At 40.8% G+C, this 21,031-nt stretch overlaps 2 protein-coding genes across 2 annotated transcripts; one reads left to right on the top strand and one right to left on the bottom strand.

The window, feature by feature from the left end:
* Nucleotides 1-1,647: 1,647 nt before the first annotated feature.
* Nucleotides 1,648-3,831, top strand: nkx3-1 (NK3 homeobox 1). Its single transcript, XM_080467743.1, has 2 exons — nucleotides 1,648-1,894; nucleotides 2,064-3,831. The coding sequence occupies exons 1-2, from the start codon at nucleotides 1,708-1,710 to the stop codon at nucleotides 2,459-2,461; spliced, it is 585 nt and encodes a 194-aa protein (XP_080323869.1). The 5' UTR covers nucleotides 1,648-1,707; the 3' UTR covers nucleotides 2,462-3,831.
* A 5,625-nt stretch (nucleotides 3,832-9,456) lies between these two features.
* slc25a37 (solute carrier family 25 member 37) lies at nucleotides 9,457-18,472 on the bottom strand. Its single transcript, XM_080467960.1, has 4 exons — nucleotides 18,144-18,472; nucleotides 13,886-14,114; nucleotides 13,522-13,578; nucleotides 9,457-12,468 (listed from the first exon to the last, which is right to left on the bottom strand). Exons 1-4 carry the CDS (start codon nucleotides 18,336-18,338, stop codon nucleotides 11,939-11,941), a joined length of 1,011 nt encoding a protein of 336 aa, XP_080324086.1. The 5' UTR covers nucleotides 18,339-18,472; the 3' UTR covers nucleotides 9,457-11,938.
* Nucleotides 18,473-21,031: the final 2,559 nt, after the last annotated feature.

Below are 21,031 nucleotides of genomic sequence, written 5' to 3'. Positions count from 1 at the left end.
GGGGGAGTCAGTCGTACCAGGGGCCACTGAGAGGGTCGTGTTTATCATACCTACATTCGTGCCCTTCCAAATGAAGCATGAAATCCCAGAGCAGCGAGGACGCCGCCGGTAAACATCTCAGTGGCTGCAGAGAGGTCACGCCGAACCACAGAGAACAACAAATAAACAGCCAGTGAACAATGAGTGTGTCTGCCCAGGAGCCGGCCAAAATGTGTCCAACTCATTAGTGCTGCAGGAGGTATGACCACCCACCCTGACCCCCACCCTCTCATCGCCCTCCGCCAGCAGACACTCCCTGAAGCCACTCGGCGCTGATGGGACACTGAGATTAGTAACTACTGTGACACAGAGAAGGTTTCAGTCTGCACTTGAAGTGTTACTGCAGAATGTTAAAGTCTCTCTGTGGGGACTTTTTGCTTCTCTTCAAACCTCCAAACTGCACATCAAACAATCAGCAATAATACTCCAACTATTTCATGTGGGATAATACAGTCTTCTCTTTTTTGTTAGTAGTTTGTCACTCCATTTTGTTTGTCATTACAAATACAGATTTAGAAAACAAAACATTGTAGTTTTTTTGTGGGGTTTTTTCTAAAACAGAAAAACATTAGAAAAAACATACATAGTAAAGTTAATATTATTACTTATAAGGGCGGTTTTAATAGTCAAATACTACATGATATTTACAATAATCACTTCTGTTGTTTTAAATTCAACTGCATGTTCCGAAAAAGAGATTTCCAATGAACAGAGAAACACTGTCCACTCAATCTGAAACATATGTCGCATACAATTCTCTGACACTTAAAAACAATATTATACTCAGACATATACACATAGTAATACTAATAAGGTTTTAAGTAGGTTCAGTTTAAAACATTTAAGATTCTTCAATCCTGCTGCACGACTGTGTGCTACAGTGGAATGAGTGTAATAATGTGTTTTTTGTGTAACATATTGCAGCTCACCAGAGCCATCTGGTGAATCTATGTCAATACCAACTTTATAGAAACAAAAATATATGACCTTAGAAACATGAAGCCATTATGGGGTAGAATTTAACATACGGAGGTAAGAATATCTTATGAAGTGGCAATTAGACGATTAAGTATCGTATGAAACCAGCACAAAGTGTTGTAATGTGTGAATTCCAAACAAGTATGCTTCTTCTAGAGGTATTGTTTGATTGTTATGTGAATCATATATGGTGAATGATTTTCTTTTTTTTAAAACCTTTACATCTCCAATAATGAGCAGACGGGACAATTCATTTCAAAGAGACCGAACTGTGTGTTTGATTATATATCAAATATGATGCAAAGCAATACTGTATTGCAAACATTTGATTCACTTTCTATCTTGTTTAGTGTCGTTTCATTTCATGTCCATTTCCTGAAAAGCCCAGTTTCCAAAGAAGAACAGATTCTGGAATATTTTCTGAAGTGAAATAATAACTATGCCAGATGATTTTCTTTAATCAAACATGAATGTCGTTCGGGAGAAGTTGAACGGTAGATCAAGAAAGTAGCTGAAGCCAGAAGTGAAGATAAGCTCAGTGGACCCGCCTCTTTCGCTTGTCAGTGTCGTGTGGAGGAACCCGCCTCTGCTCCTCTATAAATTCAGAAGGCATGACAGCGCGGAGTGACACTCTGCTGCACCGACTGTTCAAACTTGCAGGTCTGTGGTTTGAGGACTGCTGGATGGACAATGTCTCACACAGTCAAGCCTGTGACCTCTTTTCTCATTGAGGACATCCTCTCCATCAAGGACAGCACAGGATTTACCAACACTTGCTGCACACAGAGGACAGAAAAATGTTCAGTGTGCACGGAGGAAGCTGAAAAGTTGCCCGAGCAGCTTTGTCCTCAAGAGACAGCAGAAAGAGTGCACAGAGGTGAGCTTCTGATCTCCTGGATTTTATTGGGAAAGAAACGGTATACCTGTAATCCAGAAGTTTGCAGTAAATTAAAAGTGACTTTCGTGTGCTAAACTTGATCACAATGACAGCTGCAAAGCTTCGTACCTGTTTAATTCTGCAATCACACCTGTGCTTCACTTCGCAGAGTCTTCAGACGGGACGTGTCCCAGCTCCTCGGACTCAGGGTTTTCCTCTCAGGGGAAACAGAAGCGCTCCAGAGCTGCATTTACACACCTGCAAGTGCTCGAACTGGAGAAGAAATTTAATCACCAGAAATACCTGTCTGCCCCCGAGAGGGCTCACCTGGCCAGCACCTTGAGACTCACTGAGACGCAGGTGAAAATCTGGTTTCAGAACAGGAGGTACAAAACCAAACGGAAGCAGCAGACGTCAGAGCCCTGCAAGGATGTGTACAAATCAGAGGGACTGGGCCGGAGAGAGGACTTGGTCAGATCGTCATTATTGACTTCTTTCTGCAAGGCCTACCACTACAGGCCCTACCTGTGGGACTATAGTGGCCCCTGGGGCCCGGTGTTGTGGTGAAACTGACTTCCGGCTTATAATCACAATGCAAATAATAGCATCTCTGAAAAATGTGCTGTTTCACAATCAAAGATGATTCATTGTTTCATTCAACGTAAATTTTTGCTTTCAATGTATGCTCATGTGTCCGTACGTCGTTGCATGCTAAATAGGTTTTTCTTTCAAAATCTCATTGTGGGTACATGATGCAGGTTTGCATGGCAATTCAGTGAATCGCCAGATTGAATGGTGGCATTGTTGGTTAATTAATTATCAAATTCATATTGATGGATTCTATTTTTTCCTTGATGCTTAGTTTAAACTCCAAAATTTGTTAAATCAAAACTTTTCTCACCACTCTGAATAAAGTTTAACTGTATGATATTCACATCCGGGCAAAGTTAGTTGTATAAACTACGTGGCCTGAAGCAATTAGGAAATGCAAAACTCCACTGCACTAGCGAGATACTAAAAAAAGAAAAGATTGAATTGAAAAATGCCAGTGTAAAGTGTTTCGTGTAAAACAATATGAATGTATTCTATTCAAAACATTTAAACTATTCTCCATGAAATTCAACTCGGAGGTGATAAGACTGCACTGATGTTGTGAATGAGGGCTAAAGAATGGGACCCGGTTCTTTTAAAGAGAAGATGTCATGGAGACGCTCAGGTTTCTGCAGATGACATCATGGACAGCAACTTCACTGAGAAATAAAAAAAAAAAGAAAAAGAAAACACTGTTCACGAGAAAAGTGGGGGTGAAAGTTAAAGAGGCGTGATCTCCTACATGGTTGTGCTTTTACCAGGAACCACGAAAGAAAAAGATAAAGAAAGAGAGACGCTTTAGTTTGGAAAGTACCATTTTTATATCTCACCAAAACCTGTTCAAGCATGTGTTGCCAGTTTGTGTCAATGGGGCAGAAATCAGTAAGGCTCTCATGTGATCCAGCACATCTACCGTATGATAGTATCACAGATAGTGTTGTAACACAACCTGTTTGTTCATATCTACACTTCAACTTGTAAAGGGTATCACACACAAGTATTGTTCCTGTTGTGTGGTTTAGCACATGCACATTCAAATAAAGTATTTTGTTTTACATGAGAAATCTGAGTTTTAGTTTAATTAGCTCTGATTGATAAAATGTGTTTTTTTTATTTTATTATTTATTTGACAAGTTGTGTTTTTCTTAAATCCTGGTTGAATAAATAAAACAAGACTTTTTGTTGTACTTTTTTCAAGATGTCATTTTTAAGATGTTATGTATTGTGCAATTTGTAGTGATTGATGAACTTATGTTTAACATGGTTGTGAAAGAAATTGCTGTGCACCTCATACACTTCATAAAAGTATTATATATTCCAAAACAGGTGAATAAAACAAATTATCTGTGGTGAATACTAAAGCACATGAGTATTTTCTACATGTTCTATGTTACAGTTGCCAGGGGCTGAAGCTGGACATTGGACAAATGTACAATGCAAGTAGTTTACAGCGAGCTGCAATTGTGACCAATTGACCAAATTTAAGATCCATATGTCGCTGGATTACTTTGCCCTGAATCATAAATCAATCAAACTTTGCAAAAATATTCTGTTCTCAGATAATAAGCTTGATGAACTGCATAAAACAGACCATTAAAGGTTTGTTCAACTCATTTATAGAAATAAACCCTGCATACAGTCAGGCTTCCTCCCCCCACACTGCAACTGTCGAGAGCAGACACTGGCCCTCCTGGTTCAATGGGTCACAGTTTTCAACTTCCTCCTGCTTCTTCACACCCAAATTTGTTCGATATGTCTTCGTGATGCCCTGAAAAAAGTACCAATTCAACGTTTTAATTTAAGTAAAAGTGAAATGGAACAGGTTCTGAAAAGTACACTGATAGGGATATTTTAGCTCATCCTGGAAGTGGTGGGGGGTTGGCAGTCGTATTGTTTGGACATACAGGTTTTTAAATGCACACACATCATAACACATTATATCGCCTCAATCCAAAACTGGAGCACATGTCAGAGGGAATATTAAAGGCGATCCAGAGAGATTGTCACTTCAAATTTAATGTTTATTGTTATGTGAATCTTGGTGAAAATAAAGCTGCTTAATATAAATTGAATATATTAACTTTCATTCACCGATCTTCCTTTTGCAGTCCAACTGTTTTCCTCCTTTGCACCCATGTGTCCTTCATCAGGCCACATAAGAGAAAGAGAGAGAGGCAGTGACAAGTTCACCATTATCCAATCGATTTTTTTTACTTTTTTATAGATTCTGCAAACAAATAGCACAGATCAAGTACAACCATACAAACTATTAAAATAATCTGTTATTTCATCTTTTCATGACAATTCATTTACACTTCATATTGGTCCCAACAACTATTGCTGTCACAACGCTATGTTTATCAGTGTGGATTTCCAAGCTGAATCACTAGTCATTTCGACTGTACATAAAACATTATGAATTCTATGTATGATCTGATTAATAATGTTAAAAAGCACTGAATGATTGCCGTGTACCAAGCAAAAGAATTATTTTAAAAACTTAAATTACAAAAAAAAGTACATTACAGAGCCACTGAGCTCTCCATTTAACTCTTCACATGAAGCTGAATACCAGTGATGTGGCCTCACAGGTGATAACAGCCTCATGCTGCTGGTATGCTGGCTTGACTCAGTACAGTGGCTAACAGTGCAGATAAGATGACACGCTGGATTTAGGGTTTTACATATTTAATAAGGGCATGTTTGCAGCGGCATAACCAAAGTGTGAGCAGAGGACTGATGGAATTGATAAAGGGAGATTTAAGAGCTCTCGTGCCGTTGGTCTGTCTGACTTTGAGAAGAATCTGTCCCCAGAGAGACCTGGACAATAAGTGCCGCCAAATGATCATATCACATTCTTTTAGTCCTCTGTTTGAAAATATAGACCCTCACTAGTTTTTATTGTTGAGGAGGATTTTTTAAATCTGAATTTTGACATAAAATCATCACGCTATCAACGTACGTCAATATGAAATTATCTATAATACATGCATTTATAGTAAAATCAGCTGGAAATACAACTGACATCAAAGTTGAAGAAAGTCAATCAAAAACAAATATTGAGAAACACGTATTTATTATTTTTATTTGAATGATTTCCTCAACCTGAAGTGAGTTCTTATCAACAGTGCCAGTGGGTTCAGTATTCAGGAGGCCCTCAGAGTAAACAGGTAATTAGACTGAAGAGGGCAGATAGGATCTGTTTTGACGGCACTGGAAATCCGACTGTATCTCCCAGCGTCTCTCGGTGTCTCAGGCTGTGAGCGAACACACATCAGATAAAGGAGCCTGTTGAAGGGTGAAGCTGAAGGTTAGCAGAGCTCTTATTATTCTACTTGCCATTGTAATACCTGCACTTCCGCAGGCTCAAAGAGACACGGTACGCTGATTCACAAATGCAAAGGACTCAAAAGCAACTGCCTCCTCTCTTTTTCCTTCTATTTGTGTTCTTCAGGTTTGGGGAGTGCCAAATAGGCCGTGTCAGGGCCGCCTGGATTAACTGGATCTGGCAACTTAATGGCATAAACCAGTGAGGAGGAGTTGGTGACTGTCAGACATAAACTATAATGCAATCTAAGTCTTCGAACTGAGGAGTTGAGCTCATCTTTTATGTCTTTAGAGGACAGAGATTGTGATGCACTGAAACGCGTAGTTGCGGAACCGTTGTCGTTCACTTCAAGGTGGCCAATGATGCTTTGAAAAACAAGCAGATCTTCCTAGCAGATGAGGAGAAAACCAACCCTGACCACAAAGACAGCCTTTGTCAGTGCTCCAATATGCCGTGACTGTCTGACAAATTTGTCAGAGTTGATAAGGACGCTTAAAAGAGCCCTGATCTTCTCATGGGAACGCTCATAAACTTCCTCAGGTAGTGTAACTGGATCCCTCATGTTACGGACGTCGCAGAGCAGTTGCCTTTCTTCTACCATCAGCAGATACACTGCAGCATACGACTCATCTGATAGCGAGAGTTGATTGTGTGGCAGCAAACTGGGTGTATGTGCATATGTGTGTGTGAGAGAGAGAGAGAGAAAACGATATTTTCCAGGCTTCTTATCTTTGTCAAGAAGATATAAAGTAGTGGGACAGTTTACTGCAGATTACAGTGATGAGAGAAAAATATGACAACAGCAAAGGACATGGGTAAGGAGGGCATTCATTGTGCACCTCAGATAAACAACCTGTTCATGGACAGGGCAAAAACTAAACACTTGTGCATAACAGCACAAGTGTACGTGTCCCGAGGCATGTTGGTTTGAAATAAAACTTGGGACAGTCTGCCTCTCTGTAAACAAGACAAGCTAACATCCCGCTGACTGGACCACAGGAGAAAACACAACAGGGCTGCAGCCCAAAACCTCAAGGCTCCTCAAAGAAAACTGATTGAAAACAAGATATGATTTGAATTTAAAAAAAACAACAACTTCTTACTGAAATAAACTGACTTCCTTAATTCCCTTGCCGACTTCATATATGTGTCTGATTAGTGATATTCAAATGATGTATCACATTTTATAGATGGCAGAATTTCCAGAGTAGTATGTGAAAAGGTATTATCATTCAAAAGAAAAACTTTGATGAACCACGAAACTTCAATTGAGGTGTTTATGGAAGTTACCTGCTGAAGAGAGGTGAATAGATGTTGGAAAGAGGCAAGTAATTGATTGGACAAATAAAGGAGGAAATCCCAGGATGACTTCTTCCCTCAAAAATAACTTTATGATCATTGTTATTCGTGCAAATTTATATATATATATATATATATATATATAAATATATATATATAATGGTTTGTGGTGTGAAGCTTTAAATGTAACAAGTGGAACAATTAGAGGCAATAACTACAGTATCCCTCCTCACCAAAGTACAAAAGACTTAATTTAGTAACAAATTGGAAACCAATCCAACCTCTGATGAATTTGAACAAGATGGATTCAATGTAGAATAGTTACATTTTTACAGAAACAATTCCCATCTAAGGCTTGTGGATGTCAGATGTTGGAAGCGAAGCGAGGTAGGACCTGGTCAGTACCTGGATGGGGGATTGTGAGGAAACACCAGGAAGCCTGGGTGAGTGAGTGAGTGGGTGTGTGTGTGGTTGGTTCGGCCAATCTACCCCAGGGCAGCTGTGGCTAGATACGTGGCTTACCACCATCAAGTATAGAGTGAATGAGTAATGCAATGTAAAGTGTCTTTGAGTGCCCAGAAAAGCACAATAGAAAACATACGTATTATTGTCAGATATGCTGCGTAGCTTTAAAGAAATAAAGCAGCAGTGTGAGTTACTATGTGTTGTGGGAGTGCAAGTTCATATTCAAACACATGAGAATTATAACTCCTAAATCAATTTGTTAACAATGTGCTTTTGCCAAAAACAATCACATAACATTGATATGTGTAATTAAAAGACACCGTGTTTGGCATGTCAGTATAAAATAAAGACAAATCATTGCTTTCATTCGAAAAAGTGTTATCGAATATTTGCTTACATAAACCTTTGATAAACTTGAAGAAAAAAGTGGTTAAAATGAAACCGAAAAAGCTTCTGGCTGGGAATGTCCAACTTAGTGTCATGTGGAGCATAAAATCAAATAAGTAGTTCTTCTGTTATTACACACTGAGTCATTAGCTAATACCAGGGGTATTATGGGCCAAATCCAACTTACAAGAGGTTCCAGTCTGGCCCGCTAAGCCACCAAGAAAATAGAAAAAAGAATTGTCTTAGTCATAGCATTAGTCTCAAAGCCATACTGTCAGTTTGGAAAGACATGTATAATACAACAGCTGTATGAGAAGTTTTTGGACATTTCACTGTATTTTGCAACAGGTTTCATTAAAATTGTCTTTATGTTGAGGTTGTAGTCATTTTCCATATTTGTTTTGTGAACATAAAGACGTTGTCTCGTATATTCTGCACCACAACAAAGAAAACCTTTCAAGTTTAAATTTAACGGGGTCATATTACGCAAAATTCCCTTTCTAATGGTTTTCCAACAGTAATATGTTTCCCCATACCTGGGAATGACGCCTCAGAAGTGAAGAAAATCTGTTTTCGCTCTCGCTGGCTTGTTTCAATTTTTAAAAAGTGTGTGGTCCAGCAAATCAGAAATCAAACACTATGTAGTCACTATGCAGACACAGCAGATTCTGAATGCAGCTCATATGAGCCAATATTGACATGGATGAAAATCAAGACAAAGCTGGATTCTTTGAATACAATGTTTTGAACCAATGGCAAAGTGTGGACAAGTTGTATATGGCCCCTTTAAAGGTTATCATGGCACTATTTCACCAGTCACTCAAGATGAAATTGGGCAGGATGTGGCCCATGAACTAAAATGTGTGTAACACCCCTCAGCCGAACACAAACAACAGAATAATTTACCTTTGCAGAACATAGACTGATATAGGTTGTTAAATACAAACATCCACTGGCTTTGTTTACTTAGAGCTATCAAGAAGTCTTTATAATCACAGTTAAAGTTGACAGATTTGTGTAGTTTCTTGCGTTATATTCCAACACATTCGTGCTTTAAACAAAAAGTAAAAGTGGAAAAAATGAAAGCTGTGTGTTTTCAACTGTGGCGTTTTACTCAATAAGCTACCAAAATAAACACTCCCACAGTAGATCAGTTTGCAGTTTTTAGACCCCAGAATGAAAATGACCTCAAAAATAGTGAAAAGTAATAGTAGAAGGATCAGTAGTACAGCATTACAGCACGGAGCGGGAGATTCAATCCAAAGGACAGCAGACTTCAAGCTTCTGGGTATGTAACACGTTTGACTGGGATGGTAACTTGAACCCGACACTCTGCCGCCCTCTGTTGGAGCTTCACAACTCATGCAGGGCAAAGAAGCCGCCATTATTTTCTCATTTGCAGCCACTGGTTTTCAGATTGATCAAATGATCCTGCCTCATAAAAGTGACCAAGGCAACTATCAAATAATGCAGTAAAAGACAGAACATTTTTCACTTGCGTGTTTATTTCAGCTCCAGTGTTACAAACTGTTGCAGCGTTATCACAATCATTTCATATTTGCATGGTCGAATGTCCGAGCACTTCCGCTCTCGTGATGGCACTCGGCAAAGAAAAAAATCCCTCCCGACTCATTTGTGCGTAATCAGCGTAGAAATATTTACATTACAGAAAATATCACATGAAAATAGCTCTTTTCCATTTTTAAACCTAAGCATTTATCTATGAACACGGCCTCTATCGATATTTCATAGTAATAAGGAGGGGAGAAACGGTGCTGACTGCACATTAAACACACGTTATTAAGATTACACATGGCTAACATATCAGATGATTTGAAACAAGGAGATTTTAGTCATTGTGACGGCTTCTGCGGGAAGCATTTCAGTGAAACTAACTGAGCTGCTGGATCTAAGATTAGCAACGCAAATCTGGATGAAGTCACACTGACGCGGCTTTTTACATTCTCCTTGGTGAAAAGTGTCATTCCTTCACCTTGAGGCCCAGTGTCGCATGTGCAACTGGATTCAGAGGAACCAGTTTGAATGGTCAACAAGCGCCACCAAATCAGTCCATAATAATTAGGTCACAGTGTGATGTTGCAGTCAGACTGAAAACGTTCCAGGTCATTCACAGATTTGTGTAATTCCCACTTTTAAAGACTTTTACGAGGAAAATCGGTAAGCTTCCAAAACGTGCAGAAAAGTCCCACCTCATGAGCTTAATGGTTGACTCTGAAGATTTCAATTTAGCAATAGTGGAGAGTAGAAAAGAGTAGAGTGCTGAATTCAAGGCGGGCGGGGAAAAAGCGACAAAAGACCAAAAAAAAAAAAAATGCAGTATGCAAAGAACATAATGCATATCTTTGGTTTAGTAATAATTTACCCAGACTGTACAAGCATGAGAAATCTGCCAGTGAAGGGTTACCAAGATCATTTCTCATCTGGCAACAGAAAACAGCTTCTTCATAACTAAAAACAAACAAACCTGCCCGTTTACTGCATTACATCAATATCAGGCCAGATTTCTGCACTTGTGTATCAAAAATAGACAATAGAGTGGAAAAAGCAGACAGGAAATGTATAACTACAACAGGATGAGTGGAAGGAGAAGGAAAATCATTCACTGCCAAGCAGCCCATCTGATCGGCCTTTCACTGGCCTCATGTCCACAACATCAATGCCATTTCTCCACAAAGTTGAAGTTATGATGTTACAATGCAAAGTTTTACCCAAACAAATATTATATTTTTATATACACAAGCTGCATACTTTATTTCAAAGGTCAGCATGACTGACACAGACAGGCCACTCAAAAGCTAAACATTAATAGCAACACCTCAAGTAAACCTCATCTGATCCACGCATGGACAGGCTTCGTGAGGCTTCATGGATAAAATATTCATAATGTTCTGAACACATAAACAAGCTGCTGTTTTTTCTGTGACAGTTTGCGATCGTTAAGACTATTATTGTGCGTGATTCAGGAGCCTTGTGTGTGTTTTGCACTTTACAAAGTGAATAAAGTGGACTGCTACAGCCTACAGACTCTGATACTGAGAGACCACGGGGATATCTCAGCAGGACAAATTACATGCATGTAATGTGTGAGAACATTTGAAGAATTTTACGCAGAATGACACTTTGGTTCAAATAACATTAAAACACTACTCATTCTAAGATGTGACACATCGAGGGGTAAAACATCTGTGTAAATGGAAAAACAATATTTAAGATTTTTAACTATGGATCGGGAAAAAAAAGGGTAATATTGAGCAAAGATGAGCACAAAGGGAAAAAAAAAAAAAAAAAGATGTGAAGCAATAAGAAAAGATTTTAGTTTATCCGTCTCATCCGGCGAGGAGTGGAATTAAAGAATGTGTTGCGACGGTTCTTTATAAACACGCCATGAAATAAAACAAACAGCACTGACATTCTTCCTCATCCATAAAATACAAGCTTAGGAATGCTAACAAAATAAATAAGGAGTTCCTATATTAAGAAGTACAAACATTTTCTGAGATAACTTAATCATGTGTTCACCACATGTCGATGAGAGAGAGAGAGAGAGAGAGAGAGAGAGAGAGAGAGAGAGAGAGAGAGAGAGAGAGAGACAGAGAGACAGAGAGACAGAGAGACAGAGAGAGAGAGAGAGAGAGAGAGAGAGAGAGAGATTAGAATTGTTTGGTCGTTTGAGGAGTGGAGGAGGAAAATGGTAAACCAACTAGTATTCGTTCTTTTAAAAATAGTCATCTCTCTTGCATATTCTGGTTGTGCAAAATCAGGTTGTAGGTGATTAAAACAAATTGGAGTGTCCTTCTCTGCCACACCTTCATCGCTGTGACTTCCTTGTAAGACAATAACTAAGGCCACTTCCTAGAAAGAGGCGCGGAAAAACCAGCCGAGCTCACACGCCCTCAGGTTGGCACATTCTTCCGTTACTGTAGATACACGTTGCTCCGACACGTTTTTCCCCATTACAGCGGGCGAGGTCCTGCCTCTTCTTCCAGCCGCTGCTTTGTCAGAAAGTACTTAAAGAACTCGTAGACCGACCAGGCGATGGCGGTGGAGGGCATCTGGTAGATCACGCGGGCCTGGACCCCCTTGAAGAACGCCGCCGGACCGCCGAGCCGGTACACTGTCCTGAAGGCGTTGGCCATTCCCGATAGGTGGCCGCTGATGTTCATGGAGTTGAGGGCGACGTTCTCCTGCGTGTTGAGAAGTGTCTTGCAGACGTCGAGTGGAGTGGTTATCGCGGCGGAAATGGCTCCGGCCGCCGCCCCCGACACGATGTGGCTGCCGGGGTGGTAATGTCTGTGTGGGTTCAGCTGCTCCTGCATCAGCTCGTAGGTGATGAAGTGAACGGCCTGGAATGGGATGTTCATGGTCAGCTGCGTGCTGTAGCTGCGGTAGAAGGCGCCGATGCCTTCGGTGTGCGTTACCGTTCGGACACAGTCCAAGAGCCCCCGGTAGGGAGAGTTATACATCTGCATTCTCTGCTTCACAACTGCGGAAAGGAAAACAACATATTTACGACGGGCGTTTTAAACAACCGTGAAATTAATAGTGAAGCAGTTTAACCGCAAATTTGTAAACATGCAGAAATCAAATGTCACAGAGGCATCGTTGTTTGGGGGATCTTAAGACAAAACAACCATTTAGTGGTTGTGTCAGACCTGGAAAGTTGTCATTCTGCTGCCCAGTGCTCAAGCTCTTTGAATGGCATATGCACAATGGATGCAAATGGAGGCGATTATACCTCCAGTGGACTGAGATCATGTTTTATTGTTGGTGTGTAGTGCAGCACAGGTGGTTCATATCACATGAATCGTTTGTTACTAACACAGGTTCTCTTGAAGTTGATGATTCCACTTGCGAAGTGTGTATTTTCTTGTGTGTTGACTACACGTCAATAAAATCGGTAAGGCTCTAACGACTGATGAGTTGGTGCTCACTTTCACCACTGCCATAGAAAGTTTTGCAATATTTGTTTCCAAGTAACTGCAGGTAAATCTGTACGTTTACTGTCATGTGACACATCTTGCAGCACATTTTAGCATTAACAGATTCCAGTCTACAACTCCTGTCTGCCCAGGATCAATCAAATGCACACAGGAGTGCTGGCACTTTTAAAAGTAAATATATTTCAAAGCTCCTGTGGGCTCAAATCAACCACACTGGTGCTTTCTGATTGTAGAGTACTGCCAAAAGCAGTGCAACTATTAACTTATTAACTCGTACAATGAGGATAAAGGGAAAACAGAGTGTACTGGGGAACATGATCTACTGCAGCAGCCATTTATGTGAAAATGCAGTTAAAAAAGGTAACCAATAAGTAAAGCAACACAAATACCAGGTAATTTATGAAACTTCTAATATAGAAAGTATCTGTCTTTTGTTATTGTCCCAAAATGCATCATAACGGTGTTAAAAATATGTTCATTTCTATATTATGGGTCAGTACGAGAGCACAATCACAACACATGATGTCAACGGAGTGTGTAAATCCGAGGTTCCATTAAGAGGCAAAGAAAATCCTTCCTAGAAAAGCTTTAGTTACCTTCAGCTGGATTCATGACCGCATCATGGAGAACAGTGGCGACGCTGCCAGCCACACCTGCAACAGCCACAACAGGTCGGAAATCTTAGGAAGTGTTTACCGTCATTTTTGAACAAATATTTCTTTTGTTTTGAACGTGAGCTTTACTTTAAGCTGACTAAACAAAACAAAACACGGGTTGCCAATGACCCGCCCCACCACCCCATGTTTGGATTCCTCATATTTGGAACAAGCAACTCTTTTTCTCGCCATTGTAAACAGGATGTGGCACCACGACTCATCCCGGTTACTCTCCTCCAGGACCCGACGCTCAGTGCTCGGTGACACCCTGGTCATTTTGTGTTGTGACGTTGGAGACTCGCACCGTTGGCTAAGTGGCTGTTGCCTCCGCTCTGTATGACGTCACTCAGCGACTGCTTCACCCGTTCGTAGCAGGCGAAGTAGAGGGCGTGGGCCGGCCCCGCCCCGATCATGGTGATGTTGAGGCCCCTCAGCGGTCTGAAGATCCCTTCTGTCCGGATGATTCGTCTCAGAGCCTCGTACACACTCCTGTACTGTGCGTTCGGATCCGGCTGCAGACTCTGCATTCTTGTCTGAGAACAAAAAAATAAGAAAGAAGAGATGTACATGAACTGTGTCTGTTTGTTCTACACAGATTAGATTAGTGATAACATTCGCTGCGGACTCAGGATTATACGATGACTGTGACTGTGCGTGGGCACCTGGTGTTGGGTAAACCATGATTTCCTGATATATTGTTCCTCGTTACGCCGTCACATTGTTCTGACATGGAGTGCTCTTGTCAGCAGCGAGGTCTCGGCTGAGTGATGCGCGTCTCTTCCAGGCTGGTGTGGGAGGCTGTGGCAGCTCTTTGTTTTACTCCACCATGCCAAGTTATCAGGACAACACAAAGCATGTTTTTATTTGGGTGGAGATCTGGGACTGGCTCGGGAGATAGGCCGGGTCTATCTTCCTCGCCATGTCCCCTCCTGGGTTTCCTTCCTTTTGTTTGACAATAAAATATCAATTACATTTCCGGTAGACATGGATTTGGGAACTCGGGGCACTCGAAATGTGGCAGCGACGGCCTATGATTCTGGTCTGCTCTATACAAACCCAAATGCCAAATCTGGTTGTCTACCGTGCTCGTCACCTACGTTCTTGTGCTTTACATGATATTCAAGTTAATTAAATCTGCTAGGGTCTGACGACGTGTGTAGGAAGTGTGTGACTGAAACCTAACAAGGTATAATAAGCATATAGTGTAAAATATGAAAACCTCTGGAATACTGGCTCAGTACAAACACACTGTCCTCAGGGAGGACGGTCCTCAAGGGGTTAAAGATTGAAAAGCTGGATAAGACCAGGACGGGATGGTTCTTATTGTAACACCATGTTCTTCACTGACCAGCTGGCAACGAGATACATGATGAGTCAACTTGTATCATAACTTTGAGTCACCAACTAAAATACTATTGCGTCCATTTAAAACTTTTTGCTTTTTTGACATGGAAACAGGAAGCATGAGCATCAATGTAACTTAAATCACTCTCCAACTCAAACAATTCTGCAACCGAGTTTTCTATTATTTCATTCTTCTATGCTTATACCAGTCATCACTTGGGCCTGTAATATATATATATATATATATATATATATATATATATATATATATAAAACATTTATTCTGCCTTATTCATATCTTACCTTTCATTTCTATTTATTCTGAGTGATCTATTGTACATGGAGCAACACCACTAACAAATGCCCTCTGGGATGAATAAAGTATGTCTATTCTATTCTATTCTATTCTGTCTGGATAACTTTTATAATCAGCCGATTTGTTCGGTTCACTCAAACTCTGAATGTGCCATGTAAGAAGTAGAAGTACAAATATTTCAGTTAAAATGCAGAAATTCAAAAGCTTAAGCCTCAGAAAAATACATACTTGAATAAAGTAAAGATACCTGAATTGTAAAAAAATAGTATAAATATGTTGTTAGTTTTAACCTCTGGTGACTACCAAGTATTTCAAGCTCTTGTTTAAGCTGTAAAATGAATAGTGACCAATGCATTGACAATTTTTAAACTTTAAACTGGGATCAGCCAGAAGAAGAGGGATGACATTGAAACTGTAAGAATCTGTAACAGTAGTTATCAGCATATGTGGATAAAGTAAGTTTTGCTTTTTAAAACTAAAAATGCGGCCAAATATTTCTACAGCTCCGTCCGGCCACTTTCAAGTACACTTTTGATTTGACGGAAAGGTTAGACATTAAAACAAGCAAGCTTTAGACAATGCCGACAATAAAACTGGCCCGTCCTTTATGTCACAATGAGTCATGAATTCAGCTCTGTTACTGCTGGCTCTAAGGCTGTTTCACTCATCAACACCACAGAAGAAGAACTGCACACACACGTCCCTAACCGCGCCGATTCCAAATGTGTGCAACGCCGATAAGGAGCCCATCCTTAAAACAGCACAGGCCACTCCCTGAGACCCCCACCTGCAGCTTTCACAAAGAGACGCGGGATTGAGATAGTAACCACCCCCCCACCCCCACCCCCCGACTGAAAAAAAAATAAAATTAAAAATGCCTCGACTGTAATAAGAAAAAATAGAAAATTTCACTCTTGCATCACTCCAGATCCTATGAAATTTCTCAACTGTGTAAACTCCGCACACATGCTCGACAAATGAATGGAATAAAAAGCTGGAAGATGCTTGTGAAAACAGAAACCTCAAGAGGAAATGTCAACAGCGGTTTCGGTAATGAAACTCTACGGGTGAGAGTAGATCTGTCAACACTGTGACTCCAACACAGAGAGGATCTGGTGACTTTTCATGACTTTTCATATGGGAATTAAATGGGCACTTCTGTGTCGATGTTAGTGTTGGTTGCCACAGAGGGTCACAACAGCGCCACAGTGTAGGAAAACAACAGCTGAGCGGAAGAAAAAGTGGACTGGAGGAGCAAATTTATTTATCTAATCAAGATTCACACTCAGAAACTGCCGTAAAAATCGAGATGACACTGGTGAATTTGCTTTTCGAACGTTCAGACTTTTTACGACTTTGTATTGAAAATAACATTCAGTACTTGTATGTAAGAGACTTGTGTTGTTTATAGTATTTATTAATGACCATTTTGCTATTTAAAGCTTTGGATTTACACAAATGTTAAACATTTTAATAACTTGGCCAATAACTGGTCTTAACAGAAATACCTTTTAATTAAAAATGTCCACAAAATCACATTTGTCCTTCTAGTTCTAGCAGAGCTGATGTTAATTAATATTTTCCATATATCATTTTCAAAAGTTCCTTATTTAAATCCAAAGCCAGGTCACAATGTCTCTTGCTGTACATTATGAATTAATTGCAAGTTCAAAACAATGTGAAAACACGGTAAAAAAATAATTATTTACCCTTCATAATGTCTTAACTGCACCTTTGGTTGACTGTTTTTTTTTTTTGGACCAACAGTCAAAGAAAATAAACTAAATTTGGTCAAAACTGAAAAACTAATGACAACTGGCAAAATAACTTGCTTTTATCTGACTAACTGATTACCTGGCAAATACTTTTAGGTATTTGTTTACATGACATTTCAGGTTCATTTATCATTTGCTGCTGTTAGTTGAACCTGGTTACAGGCTCCAGGACATTTTGTTATACTGGTTCTTGTTACACATTAAAGAAGCAATTACATGAATGAAGTTCTACAGAGAGCGTTGACAATTATGGTTATTTGCATAATCTATTAACCTGTTGATCATTATATTTAATGATCCGTGAATGATTACATCTTTAAAATAGCAAAAGTAGGGGGAAATGTCTACTACTCATTCATAAAGTATCATTAAAAAAATCTAAAAGTTCAGTAAGTAATCTAAACTTGTTGACGTTTAAGTCAAAGTGAAGTGTACTTTTAAAATGCAGTGCAGACTTCATGGGTATTGTAATGGTTGTCAATGGTTGTCACTCTGCTTTTAGTCATGACATGTTCTTCTCAATCAAGTTCGACCAGTATGGTGGAGCTGCCTTGACCGTCAATTTATCCAAGTTTAACAAGGGAACATCCTCATGTACTCGAGCCGCTTCACTGATTGACGCCGGAAAAGAAAAGGAAAAAAACAGAAGTTTTGCGATCAATAATTGACAAACGTGAAGAAGTTCATGATTAAAATGAGAGTTTTCCAGAAACACTGCAGGTCAGCCGAGGTTAAAGGAGAGAAGTGAGCCAGCTGCGTTTAGCGAAGTTCAGTTCTACCAGGAAAGAGGCGGGAAGCAGTCAAAAGTGTCCTTATTATCCGTGTTTTCATGACGCACGGGTTGTTGTTTCAGTTTGATTCTACAGTGATCGGTGCCAGCCTGCTGAACTGGTCGGTCCAGTCCGCGGACAGGCGGCAGGCAGCGGGGCTGCGGTGCTAACACCGAGGCTAACTGAAGGATGGGCAGTGCTGCTGCTGCTGCTGCTGCTGCCGCTGCTGCTCGAGACTCCGCGGCTAACGCTGGTTAGCAGGCGGCGGCAGACGCTCCGAGCAACCCCCACGGAGCTCCGGGGAGCGGCTCCGTGAATGAAACGAAACAAGCGAGCTGAACCCTGTGGCGGCGTTACCTTGACGGAGTCCACCGGGTACATCACCGTGTGCTCCAGGATGCCAGCCACGGCTCCGGCTGTCATGTGGGTCGTCACTGAGACATGAGGTGGCAAGCTCTCGTAGTCCCCGTCGCCGCCGAACGCCTCGTCGTCCTTGCTCTGGGTCTGCGACATCTCCAGCGCGGCCACCGCACGGTCCGAGCTCAACTCCATGCGTGAGGAGCTTCTCTCTCACCCCCCACCCACCCACGGGCGCTCGTCTTTAGCAAAGATGCCACTCAGAGAGGCATCGGCGGCGTGGACGACCACAACATCATCACTACTTACCGGAGTTCCAGCGCCCGTGTGACGTTCTAGGAGGGGGCGTGGTTTCGCTGGATTTCAACCAATGATGGATCAGACACTGAGTTTAGGGCGGGCTTTTGGAGTGAGGCGGCCAATGAAAAGTTACCGTGATTGTGTTCGTTTTGACACTTCACAAGCCTACTGTTGAAAGAACTTGTCTGTCCATGCTGCTCCCTGTTTGAGGGAGTTTTTCAGTGGGCTTGTCCACTAAAGTGTAATCACAGTCGTGCAGGAGCAGATAGAGGAGGTGTGGCGACTCTATCAGGAGGCATCTGCTCAATAATACAACACACCGCAGCTTCCATTTGTCCAAAAGGGCAGATCTATAACTTGTGGTCTCTGCACACGAAGTAGCTCAGTAATTTAGAAATCAGAATGAAAGAAACTTCAGAATTTGTTTTGCACGATTAGTTACTTTTGATGAGATTCTGTCAAGTAGAATAGATTCTATTTAAATTTGAACATTCATGACAAAAAATGGAAATATGATTATTGTAAACAGAATGACTTGAATCATGGTGACTGTTTTAATGAATATATCTTCCATGCACCTTATAGATATTTCTAATGTTATCGTTGAAACAATTAACTTCGGTTTCACATTTCAACCATTTGATCCTTTTGGGGGTTCATCCCATGAAAGTCCTTTATTATATACAAGGAGAGAAACAGAGTGAGAGAGAGAAAAAAAGCGCGAGAGAGAGAGTAAAACAACACATTCATTTTATGTCAGTCAGTATGTAACAAATATGACATTTGTTCAGAAATCTTGATACAAAATAAATAAAGGCATAAAGAAATAAATTGGCCATTTAGTAACTTTCAGCAAAATCCCTCAGCACTTACCCAGAACAAAAGGAGGGCCTTACAGACCTTTAGATCATGTGAACAGTCATATGAAATAGCCTAGAGTGGGGACAGGAGCCTCTGTATGGCTGTATCACTTCCCTGCTTCAATTCCAGCTCCTGAAGAAGCAGTACAGCACTGGTAGTTTTCACATGCTACACTGACGCGGTTATAGTTCAGACAGCTTGTTGGAGGCCACTTAGATTAATGAGCCAAAATGACTGTCAACATTTTCTCACCTTGCACCTTTTTTTCTGAATTATTTACCGTCCGTGTTTTTGGATGTGTCCTTCAGTCTCCTGTTGCATGCCAGTAGTTTGAATTTCACTTTGATATTCAGATGGACCACTGTCCTGTGTTAAGAATAGCATCTGATTCAACTGAAAATATACAAGATACACTGGTCTTCTCTTTGCAAACAGCTTCTCAAGATTAGAATTTTTTTATTTCATCAATTATTTTATTCTATTAGGTTAAATAACGAAAAGAAGGCATTGTGACATCTAAATGTGCACCAATGGGTTTGGATTGATCAGTTTCACAGTCCCATGCTGGCCTCCACTGGCTGAAACAAAACCTCTACACACGATACATTGCAGTGTCACTGTGGGTGTGTTGGTGAAGCGTGGTGGTGGTGTACGGGTGACTCAGCATTTTGTCCGTCCGACATCTTAAAGCGACACTTGTTCTGGCAGTGTTAGTACAGCTGCTGTCTTCAGTACAGAATTGAAACTAGATCCGTTGCTGCTGAAACACTCGTTCATGTTGTCTATGGCCAGCCTTCCATTGTGTTTGACACTGCACTGCATGGCGAGTGGACGATTGGTAAAACCCGGTTCTAATGTGGATCATTTCAGTGCTCACAGGCTCGCTTTGATAGCCCACTGATGTAAACCCTGCTGCTGACAAACAGCTCACTGTTTGCTGCAGCTGTATCAACACTGGATTAGTTCGACATGTTTCACTGGCCATGGATTAACAACTCTGTGCATTACACTAACTATCTTCTCACAACAAATTCTGTTAATTCTTCGACTGCTGGTTTCTTTCGGTTTGCGAGAGCACGAGATCAGAGAACTGACAAAGCCACAGCTAAAACAAATAAGTGCAAAGTGGTGAGCAGCAGTAAGCTGGAGTTAAATGTAAATATATCAGCCTTTGCCAAAAGGCCGACCTGTGAAAATTAGGCCGTGGCGTTGGAGACAACTCCACAAGAAATATGATCCATCTCTCATGAAACCTGATTGTACAGGAGGTACGAACACTCTCACCATAAAGAACTAGACTTGAATACATTGAGTAAAAGTTCTCAACCAAAATAAATGTGCTTCAACACCTGGACTTTCTCACACTTTAGAAACGTTATATTTTTTAGACTGGGCATCGCATCAGACATGTTTCTCAAAACGTGTTCTTCACTTTCTTGGCAATAAACTTTGTGAATGGATAAACAATAAGGCCTTATGTGGAGGTTGGCAATTCTGCCCCTTAGCAATTATATTGTGGGTTCTATTCCGTGACGGACCTTTCTGTGTGGAGTTTTCATGTTCTCTCTCTGCGAGCAGTTTTCTTTGTGAACTCCTGTTTCCTCCACTAGTCCAAAAACATGCATGCAAGGTTAATTGGTGACCCTAAATTTGCACGTAGCAGGTTTGGAGAGTTGAATTCTGGTTCTTGTGAACCTGAAATGAATGAAGTGGTAAAGACGATGGAT

The sequence above is a fragment of the Lipophrys pholis genome (assembly GCF_963383615.2).
Source record: "Lipophrys pholis genome assembly, chromosome: 7".
Classification (NCBI taxonomy): domain Eukaryota; kingdom Metazoa; phylum Chordata; class Actinopteri; order Blenniiformes; family Blenniidae; genus Lipophrys; species Lipophrys pholis.
This window is presented reverse-complemented; position numbering and strand designations above follow the sequence as displayed.